Source organism: Rhynchophorus ferrugineus, unplaced genomic scaffold (assembly GCF_030347505.1).
Source record: "Rhynchophorus ferrugineus isolate W39M unplaced genomic scaffold, kcgeb_rfMv2 rfM4, whole genome shotgun sequence".
Lineage (NCBI taxonomy): Eukaryota > Metazoa > Arthropoda > Insecta > Coleoptera > Curculionidae > Rhynchophorus > Rhynchophorus ferrugineus.
This window is the reverse complement of record NW_027472583.1, coordinates 17,026,912-17,037,288: the sequence shown is the minus strand read 5'-3', so window position 1 is coordinate 17,037,288 and position 10,377 is coordinate 17,026,912. Positions and strand designations below refer to the sequence as shown.

Below are 10,377 nucleotides of genomic sequence, written 5' to 3'. Positions count from 1 at the left end.
GGCCCAACCTTAATGTATAACAAAAATCGATATAACCGAAAACGATTTTTTTTAAATAAGTATAAAAAATATCGATATTTAACAATAAAATATATCAATAATCGTTTTAAGGAAATATAAAAATACTGAAATATTAGCCTTAAAAAAATATATATATTTTTCAAATTGTTTAAAGAACAGTGATATTTTTGATAAACATTTAAAATTATATACCATTTTAAAAGGTTTATTAAAAATCATATTTAATTTATTCTGAAAACAAATCGAAAAATATCCACTAAAAAATATTTATCGGTCATAAATATGGTAATTTATTCAGAAAATATCGATAGAATCATATATCGATATTTTTTCTGCATCCCTAGGAAATAAGGAGAATACTATAAATGGATAAAGAAGAAATCTAAATAAAGTCATTGAATATCACATAATTACATATAGAAATATTTCTAATGTTTTCGTAATATCAAATAAATTAAATAAACTTGAATGTATATTATAAATTCAACAAAACTTTTTATCAGTGGATTGTTTAGGGTGGAGACAAGAAAACCCTATTTTTATAGGTAAATAACATAAATATTTGTTTTGGAGCATTATTCTGTAAAAGCACTATTTAAATTTTAGCACTTTAACGATCCTAAGCAAAACTAATATCAGAATGTCGAATTCATCAGAATTTTTGATTCGGCGAGTTGATAATATAACAAAATCTGAAGAAGATAAACGTTTATATAGGGGTTTAGAGCTTATTAATGGTATTAATTCCTTCAGATATTTGTTATTGATGTATAAAAAAAAACTTCAATAATTTTAGGAATGAAAATATTGTTAGTAAGTGATCCTTTAACAGATAAGTCAGCTGCAGCTATGGATGTGAATGTAGGGTTTCTTAGTGATCCTAAAGATGTAAAAGGCCTTGCTCATTTTTGTGAACATATGCTTTTTTTGGGAACTGAAAAATATCCAAATGAAAATGATTATAACAAATTTTTACAAGAGCATGGAGGAAGCAGTAATGCAGCTACATACATGGATCATACCACATATTATTTTGATATAGTACCCAAACATCTAAAAAATGCTTTAGACAGGTATATAATTTTTTAATCATGTTCCTTGAATGTAATTACTGAATTACTTGTTTAGGTTTGCTCAATTTTTCATAGCTCCTTTATTTACTGAGAGTGCGACAGAAAGAGAAATTAATGCTGTTAATTCTGAGCATGATAAAAATATACCTAGTGATGTTTGGAGAAATAATCAGTTAGATATGCACCTATGTGACCCTTCACATCCATATAACACTTTTGGAACTGGCAATAGCTATACCTTAAACACAGGTTTAAAAGAAAAAAATATAGATGTAAGAGATGAGTTGTTGAAATTTCATGAGCAGTGGTATTCCTCAAATATTATGTGTCTAGCAGTTCTTGGAAAGGGTATAGCCAATTATGGTATTATTAAATCAATTTTATAATAATTTTTTCCAGAGTCTTTGGATGAATTAGAAAATATGGTTATTGAACTGTTTCAGTCAGTGAAAAATAAGGAAATCGAAGCACCAAGATGGGATGAACATCCATATAGACAAGATCAAATGAGATCTATAGTTTATGTTACCCCTGTAAAAGATATCAGAAATTTAAATATAGTTTTCCCATGTGAAGATTTTACTGAATATTATAAATCCGCAGTAAGTAGATTCTTTTATCTACGAATAACCTCTTTTTAATAATGTGAAGTTAGCCATTTATTATAACCTCATTTAGTATGAAATATTTATATAAGAAACTTAGAAAGTATTTCGATAAAATGGATTGTCTTGATGAATATACTCACAGTAGCCCTAATTTAATATATTTTCCCAAAAGTATACCCACTAAGGATGTTGAGAATACGATAGAGTGGTCATCAGTACATTGCCAATGTACTGATGTATGCGATCCAAATACAGGTTGTTCATGCCTAAAACAAAGTGGAACCTATTATACATTTACAAATAAAACTGATTTAGAAAATTATTCACTGACTTATAGAAATGTGAATAGACCAACCTATGAATGTAACGAACAATGTCATTGTAGAAATAAGTTTTGTGGTAACAAATTGATTCAGTGTGGACCAAGAAAAGGGTTAGATGTAAAACTATGTGAAGATAATCGGAAAGGTCTGGGCGTTTTTGCTGGAAATTTTATAAAATATGGCAATTTCATTTGTGAGTATGCTGGAGAAATTATTACAGAAGCTGAAGCCTCTATGAGATTTAAAATAAATGCTAAAATGCAGAGGATGAATTATATTTTTTGCATTGATGAGTATTTTGGTGAAAGAAATTTAAAAACATTTATTGATCCAACTTTTTATGGAAATATAGGCAGATATTTAAATCACAGTTGTGAGCCAAACTGTGTAATGATAATAACCAGAATAAATGATAATATTCCTATTGTTGCAATTTTTGCTGCAAGGGATATAAATATTGGGGAAGAATTAACCTATGATTATGGAATAACTGATTTAAGTGAAGAAATTCAAGACAGTGGCCTGTTGAATCGAACAGAATGTTTATGTGGTAGTAAACATTGCAAGAAATTTTTGCCATATGACACAAAAATAGTATAAATAAAAAGCACATTTAGTTCTAGTTAAGTTGTAGTATTATTAGTCTTAGGAATGTTTTTATTAAAGCCCGCAGCCTATGTAAGTCATTTAATTGGCCATGAAGGTCCAGGAAGTATTCTGTCGGCATTAAAATCCCGAGGATGGTCAAACCACTTAGCTGCAGGTGTTAGAAATCGTTTAAGAGGATTTGGTTTCTTTGATATCACTGTTGACTTAACTGAAGAGGGTATGAAACATGTATATGATATAGTTAAATTAATATTCCAGGTAAGTTAATTTTTATAATTATTACATTGTTTTTGTAAATATTTTAATAGAAGATATTAAGTGGCGGCATTAAAGTAGCTGTTCTGCTAATGTGCTTAAGTTTATCTTCTTAAACTATACCTCATTGAATCAACTTTAACTTGTAGAGCTTCAGTCTAAAGCTATTACCATGAGTTACAGTTACAAGAATTATATTAACATTTATTGTCATCACTTATCAATATTTCATTTTATTACTAAAAATAAATATGACACTAAGTTTTGTTTATAGTATTTGAACATGTTGAAATTACAAAAACCACAGAAATGGATCCAAGATGAAAATAAAGATATAGGTAGAATGATCTTTAGGTTTCAAGACAAAGAAACTCCACGAGCATATATTTCTAGTTTAGCCAATAACCTTCAGGTAATATAATTTTGTTAAAAAACATCTGAACTATGCTGTATTGAACAATGTTATTATTTTAGTATTATCACTTAACAGACATCCTCAGCTCTCATTATATGTTAAATGAATGGAGACCTGATTTAGTTGAAAAGGTTTGGGACAATATGATCCCAGAAAATATTCGGTAAAACTAATTTAAAATACTGAACCTCATAAATTATTTGATTGTATGCATTACATCTTAGTATAACAGTAACAGCCAGGGCTAATGAAAGTATATGTACAGAAGAGGAACCATGGTATACTACGAAATACAAAAAAGAGGTCATTCCAGAAAGTGCTCTTGAAGAATGGAAACAAGCAGGAACATCCCCTGAATTTCGATTACCAGATAAAAATGAATTTATTCCTAATAATTTCTCCTTATATCCATTGGACGAAGTATATTTAATAATTGAAAGGCTATGTATGTCTTTCATATATAAATATTTTTAGATTACTGATCATCCAGTGATCATACAGGATACACCATTGACCAGAGTTTGGTTCAAGCAAGATGATGAGTTTTTATTGCCCAAGGCTAATATTATGTTTGATTTTGTCAGTCCCATGGCATACTTTGATCCACTTAACTGCAATTTATTGCATATGTTTGTGCAGCTATTTAGAGATTCTTTAAATGAATATGTATATTCAGCAGAATTGGCAGGCCTTAAGTGGGATCTTATTAACACTAAATATGGTTTAATAGTGAGTTAAAATATTAATTACATGTAGTGTTATAGTGCTTTACATATACACATTGCACAGTGTTCTATATACAAAGCACAAACAAATTGAAGGTTTAAAACAATAATTTAGCACATTTTTATTTTAGCTGGGTATAGGAGGATACAATGATAAACAACACATTTTGTTAGAAAAAATTATGGACAAATTAACCAATTTTCAAATAGATGCTAAGAGACTTTATATATTGAAAGAAAACGTAAGTTTGTTATATATTCAGTTGATATACGTAAAAATATTATTTTGTAGTATATTAGGAATTTAAAAAATTTTGCTGCTGAGCAGCCATATCAACACGCGGTATATTACCTGACAGTTCTTCTGACTGAACATTCTTGGACTAAAGAGGAACTCCTTGCATCAACAGACCGTAAGGTTCTTTCTTATCACATTTTATTGTTTATAAAATACGTGTAAGATTATTTTGCAGAAATAACAATTGATAGGTTGGAAGCTTTTATACCCCAAATGTTGTCAAAAATGCATATTGAATGTTTGGTATGTGTTATTTTATTTCTCATCCGGGAAGGTAAAATTATAAGAATATATTCTAATTGTAGATCCATGGTAATGCAAACAAGGAACGTGCGTTGCAGATGGTTCAAATTGTCGAAAACGCTCTGACTAACTCATTAAGCATGTCTCCTCTTTTACCTAGGCAGCTTCTATTAAATAGGGAATTAAAATTAGAAGATGGTTGTCATTACCTGTATGAAAAGCATAATGGGGTAACATTCAGGGTATTTAAATTGGTATTAGTATTTACTTTTATATTTTAGGTACACAAGAGTTCATGTATAGAGGTCTATTATCAATGTGGTTTACAATCGAAGGAGAATAATATAAAGTTAGAATTGTTCTGTCAGTTAATTCAAGAACCCTGTTTTAATGTTTTGAGAACTAAGGTAAAACTGACTTATTATGGTCAGATTTATATTATATTCAGTAAATCGGATGTGTTTATAGGAACAGTTGGGATATATCATATTCAGTGGAGTACGAAAATCCAATGGAGTTCAAGGACTTAGAATTATCGTACAATCTGATAGGCATCCAGTCTATTTGGATAGTAGAATTGAAGCATTTTTAAGCAGTATGCTAACATATATCAAAGAAATGAATGAAAAAGAATTCCTCAGGTTATATTTTAATATAGTATAATATTTAATTAATAATGATATATATTTTTTAGGCACAGAGAAGCCCTGGCGTGTCAAAGGTTAGAAAAACCTAAACAGCTTTCAGCACTAAGTAGCCAATTCTGGAGCGAAATAACTTCACAACAGTACCATTTTGCACGAGAAGAATCAGAAGTAGCTTATCTCAGAACATTAAACAAAGATGACATAATTCAATTATTTAATGTAAGTTCATACAACTACGTCCTATTTATATTTTCATTTCATAATTTAATGATAAAAATTCCATTTTTGAAACATATTAGTGGGCACTCAAATACTTGGTTCATAGTTTGGCCTAGTGGGAGGAATCCATTTAATCCATAAGGCTCATGTTACTGAGTGGATGCTTATAAGGGCTGATTCAATTCACAACAAATGCCTCTGGCAATATTAAAGCTCAATATCTTAAATCACCACTTGTACTTACATAACATCTAATACATATAATATGTACTACCTTTGACATATTTAGTTATTGATGACAATCAGACACATTTTAAGGATAGTTGTAAAACATATATATAATAGAATGATATTATTAAGTGTTGTATTTTACTAATAACAAGAATCAATCAATGCATTTGTTACAGGATCTATTACAACAAGGAGCACAAAAGCGTAAGAAACTCTCTGTACATATTGTTTCGACAGCCGATGGTGGAGCAGGTGTAATTACAGATGAAAAAGAAGAAAATGACATACAATTCCAATCCAACAATACTCCTAGTGTTATAAATGACATTACAGTGTTCAAGAGTTCCCATGAAATGTATCCCCTTGTACAACCATACATTGATATAACCAGAAAAGGCAATAAGTGTAAATTGTGAAAAAAATTTCATATTACCTAAAACATGTAATTATTTGGTGGATTTAATGGAGTGTTCTTATTGTTCTTTAAAAGTCAAACGTTTTCAATTGTAAATTGAACCACATTTATGGAAACTGTAGAAAAAAGTCTAACTTTAAAATTAATAAAACACAAAGTGGAAAAATGTATAATATCTATGTATAATTTCTGTCCAGTAACTATTTTACATAGTTCTAATAAATCTAAAAAGCACACATAAATATAGGGTTTTTCTGTAAGACCGGGTCGATGTTGGTGGCGTCTGTTTGGCCTATTGTTTATTATTCAGTAACTGATGCGAAATCAGCCAATCCAGTAGCGCACCCAAAGGATAAAATTGTATTATCAATATAGGTGTTTGATTGGACCCCGACTTTAATAGAAAAATAATCCTTAAGGATGCAACAACGCCAATTCACGTTAGATTACAATGCATCCAGAATAAGTTGCTGTGTTGTCCGCCTTTTCATTGGCCTCTTTATTTTTGATCCTGTCATCGGTGAGCACTACTCTGCGATTAGACTATTTTTTGGTCCATTTTAAGCTATATGTATAACCGGTAGGAAGGTGCTATAGAAATTTGGTGACTCGTATATGTGTCACCGTATCTAACAGATACAGCAAACATTTAAAAGATTTTATATTCCATACACTATAGCATACATGTAATTTTCAAACGACCAAGGATTCTCTTATGTTTTATTTCATTTTAGGAATTAACGGACCGATAGTATTCAAAAATTCCCTTTTTTAATAATTTTGTATATTTGACTCAGTTTAAATACAACAAAGATATATTAAATAGATTACACATGTTATTAAAATTAGTCTGTTTGGTTTCCTTTCTTAAAAGTAATTTTTTAAATTTCAACATTAAAATATTAATTTAATTAGGACAATCTCTCATAGACTACTAACAAACTTTAAGTCGTTATTAAATGTTATTAATGATTACAACATATATTATTAAGAGTTCAAGTACACTTTCAATTTTACTAAAATGGCATCATCTACAATAAAGTTATTATTCAACATCCGGGCTTCGATTTTAAATACTTTTTCCTCGTTTTTCACCCCATATAATATTTTCGATGAAATTTGGCTTTGTGTACTAGTTTGGCCTAAAAATATTATTTTATGCTTTTTCAAAAACGAATTACTTTCTGGCTTTAAAATAATCCCTATATATTGACCTTGATAATTGGGATAGAAATGCATGTATAAAGTATGACCTGAAAATGAAATTTGAATTAATGTACTTTATATAATAAATATAACAAAAAAATACCTAAAACAGTGAATGGGGGACTAGTAATATAAATATCTTTTTTGTTCAACAGTTTATTAGCATCCACAATTTTCCAGTAATAGTAATACAAATCTCCTTCGCTAGTTTCCACCACGGTATCGTTGTAAATGGCGATATCTTCACTTAATTTATACGAATTAAGTTGTTCATCAGTATCTTGCTTAATTTGGTCTATTTCGTCGTAATAATCATAAAAGTAGGTTAATGATTTTGAGGTCCTTCCAGGATTATGATCGGTAATAGAATTTTTGGCCGGTACCTGATATGTAGTCAAAGTTTTATAGTACTGTGAAACTTTAATACCTAAAGCTAATTTAATATCTTGAAGTTCCCGAACTATATTAAATTCTAGATCAGAAAAATATTTCTTTAAATCACCTAAAATCGTATGTATTATTGAGAAAAATATGTAGGATCGGTTATTTTAATATTCATACTTGAGGAACAAATTCCTTTTAATTGTTTTGTAACAGTTGCCTTAGCAGAGGCTTCTACATCTTTTGTAACAATATTGCAAGTTGCATGTTGGGTTTCTTCAGGTTCTAGAGCAAACACATACACATTGGTAATATACTTTTTTGAATTATATGGTTTGTTATTCTCTAGTATCTAGTTTTAACATCGATTGAGTTATTTTGGGAATCTACTGATAGGAAACTGGTTATCCACCACAATTATGGAATATTCCTTTTATGATTTATACATGCTTTATTATGATATTAAGATATCTTAAATAAGAATGATCTTTTTTTTACTTTAGGTATAATGTTATTTCAGCTCTATTACTATGATTAAGTAGCACTACAGCAAATATCCGCTAGTAATACAAAATTTTACTTCTTTTGCATTTAATATTATTGTATTTTAAACATACATTACTTACCATATGAAAAAGAAACACTACTTTTCCAAATTAATGTGAATATCAAACATACTACTATAAAACGCTTCATATTTCTGCTGTTACTTGATCAAATTTGCTCCAGATAATCCAAAAATAATTTTAGTAAAAGAAACCAGTAGTAACACATGTCTGAGGTGGGAAAAATTTATGTAAATATTTCTTCACCTAATCAAATCAGTTTGAATAAAATAAACAGTACAAAATAAGCAAACACTCTTCAGATTTAAGAAATAAACATAAAGAAAATTAATTAAGGCATTTTATTAAATAAAAAATACACTATCACAATCAATTATAAAGCTTATATTATAATACTTAGTATATAAGTATATTAAATATATATATATATATATATATATATATATATATATATATATCTTGTGGGGTTATAAAGGGAGTGGTTTAGCTAGTAAAATTTTAATTATGCTTTTAAATAAAGTTATAGCTTCAAATTATTTGTTTAAAGGCTCACAAATATTCTAGGTATACACTTGTTTACAGTTCCTCATTTAAGTCATAATCTTCTTCAGGAAAGTCACCAATTAAGACACATGAAGGTTTAACTAAAGCTCCATATTTATCAGGACATTCAAAATAGCGTTTCCCTTTTACACTAAAAATCTTATATGAATTATAATTTTACATAAGTAATTGTTATGCACCTTCCATCATGTTTGCCAACTGGTTCATCATATTTGATGCCTATCCAATAACCAGTTAAACCATCCACGGAACCATTATACATAACAGTTCCTAACCTTGTTGGAGCATTCGATACTGTAATCTTACATCTTGATCCTATGCTAATATTTTCAGCTAAAGACTTTTCTTCATTTTCTTGTTGCTCTTTCTTTTTAAGATACTCTTCATTATATTTACCTACCGACAATTTACACACATTATATATATTTGGATGTGCCAAAGACTATTTAATTTTAATTTAAAAAAAACTTCAAATGTATACCCATCTTATTCTTCATTAGAAATGTTTTTACTGAATCCCCCCTTTTAGCATATTCTTCTTCCGATAATTCAAATTTAGGAACATTTGCAGAATCAAATTCAGATCTGAGTTGAAAATCATCTATAACATGCAATCTCATTCCATCTTCAAGAGGATAGAATCCTAATAATTGGTTATTATCATTCAATATGCCAATTAATTTGTTGTCTTTATTATAAGCCTCTAAACACATTGTGTTACAGTTGCCTCCTGTCATTAACTCAAGTTTTGCCTATTAATATAGAAAAACATTTATAAATAACGGAAAACAAAAGTAAATATACTATTTATAATATTAATCACCCACCTTTAGGTCTGATATAGTTAAATTTTTAGGAAATCGTTTTTCACCAAAAGATATGTCATTTTTTGATGTAGATATTTGTAAATTGAGAAAATCTGACGTTATTACTGTAATATCACCCATTTTTTTTAATCACAAACAATATATTATACTTTAAATTTCAAACTTTTTTTTTGTTGACAGTGACTCAAAATCAATTCAAGTGTCAAACACATAGAACATACAACATAAAAAATGTCAAACTATCGAAATGAAACCGGAACCAAAAATGATAATAATGAAAAAAATCTTATTATTAATGATTTATATTCATGAAAATATGGCATTTAATTTATAGGTAAAGCATATTATGCAATTAATTACTTAAAAATATCTTTAAAATGTTAATTATTATATATAAACTAGGGATGTCGGCCACAAGGGAAGACTATCGATATAGCGAATTCAAAATTTAAAAAAAGATATATTGGGCAAAAAAATATTGATATTTGTTTTTTAAAGTATCAATATCTCTTTACTCCAACCCTACCTCTAGACGTGAAATTGAGAATTCTGGTGCCATATACTCCTTTAAAACCACATATTGCCGAAAAAATAAGGAAGACCGACATAACATTATATCGATATTTTTTCAAATAAATTAAGTATATCTCATAAACAGTATAGGGGACCATTTAATTATTTTTAATAAACTTTTGAAATTGAAAAAAATATCGACAGTTTTTTCAATAAATATCGATATATTATATCATTG

At 28.6% G+C, this 10,377-nt stretch overlaps 3 protein-coding genes across 3 annotated transcripts; 1 reads left to right on the top strand and 2 right to left on the bottom strand.

Moving 5' to 3' along the window:
• Positions 1 to 377: 377 nt before the first annotated feature.
• Ide (Insulin degrading metalloproteinase) lies at positions 378 to 6,324 on the top strand. The gene is made up of 18 exons (XM_076402730.1): positions 378 to 566; positions 628 to 758; positions 818 to 1,094; positions 1,150 to 1,442; positions 1,494 to 1,696; positions 2,692 to 2,892; positions 3,164 to 3,301; positions 3,364 to 3,467; positions 3,529 to 3,724; positions 3,779 to 4,033; positions 4,161 to 4,271; positions 4,322 to 4,442; positions 4,503 to 4,570; positions 4,633 to 4,800; positions 4,852 to 4,977; positions 5,039 to 5,211; positions 5,265 to 5,436; positions 5,844 to 6,324. Exons 1-18 carry the CDS (start codon positions 490 to 492, stop codon positions 6,081 to 6,083), a joined length of 3,054 nt encoding a protein of 1,017 aa, XP_076258845.1. The 5' UTR covers positions 378 to 489; the 3' UTR covers positions 6,084 to 6,324.
• Positions 6,325 to 7,353: 1,029 nt separating this feature from the next.
• On the bottom strand, positions 7,354 to 8,365 carry LOC143196313 (uncharacterized). The gene is made up of 3 exons (XM_076403976.1): positions 8,296 to 8,365; positions 7,850 to 7,954; positions 7,354 to 7,790 (listed from the first exon to the last, which is right to left on the bottom strand). The coding sequence occupies exons 1-3, from the start codon at positions 8,363 to 8,365 to the stop codon at positions 7,354 to 7,356; spliced, it is 612 nt and encodes a 203-aa protein (XP_076260091.1).
• Positions 8,366 to 8,561: 196 nt separating this feature from the next.
• Positions 8,562 to 9,841, bottom strand: TBCB (tubulin-binding cofactor B). The gene is made up of 4 exons (XM_076402735.1): positions 9,627 to 9,841; positions 9,281 to 9,551; positions 8,979 to 9,195; positions 8,562 to 8,929 (listed from the first exon to the last, which is right to left on the bottom strand). Exons 1-4 carry the CDS (start codon positions 9,744 to 9,746, stop codon positions 8,812 to 8,814), a joined length of 726 nt encoding a protein of 241 aa, XP_076258850.1. The 5' UTR covers positions 9,747 to 9,841; the 3' UTR covers positions 8,562 to 8,811.
• Positions 9,842 to 10,377: the final 536 nt, after the last annotated feature.

Coding starts and splice junctions, on each gene's coding strand:
- LOC143196313 (XM_076403976.1), bottom strand. CDS start 8,365: ATGAAGCGTTTTATAGTAGTATGTTTGATATTCACATTAATTTGGAAA. Junction 7,955..8,295: donor TAGTGTTTCTTTTTCATATG/GTAAGTAATGTA, acceptor TGTTTGCTCTAG/AACCTGAAGAAACCCAACAT. Junction 7,791..7,849: donor AAAAGGAATTTGTTCCTCAA/GTATGAATATTA, acceptor ATACGATTTTAG/GTGATTTAAAGAAATATTTT.
- Ide (XM_076402730.1), top strand. CDS start 490: ATGTATATTATAAATTCAACAAAACTTTTTATCAGTGGATTGTTTAGG. Junction 1,443..1,493: donor TCTAGCAGTTCTTGGAAAGG/GTATAGCCAATT, acceptor AATTTTTTCCAG/AGTCTTTGGATGAATTAGAA. Junction 4,571..4,632: donor AAATGCATATTGAATGTTTG/GTATGTGTTATT, acceptor TTCTAATTGTAG/ATCCATGGTAATGCAAACAA.
- TBCB (XM_076402735.1), bottom strand. CDS start 9,746: ATGGGTGATATTACAGTAATAACGTCAGATTTTCTCAATTTACAAATA. Junction 9,196..9,280: donor TCTAATGAAGAATAAGATGG/GTATACATTTGA, acceptor AATTGTCGGTAG/GTAAATATAATGAAGAGTAT. Junction 8,930..8,978: donor GTTGGCAAACATGATGGAAG/GTGCATAACAAT, acceptor TAAGATTTTTAG/TGTAAAAGGGAAACGCTATT.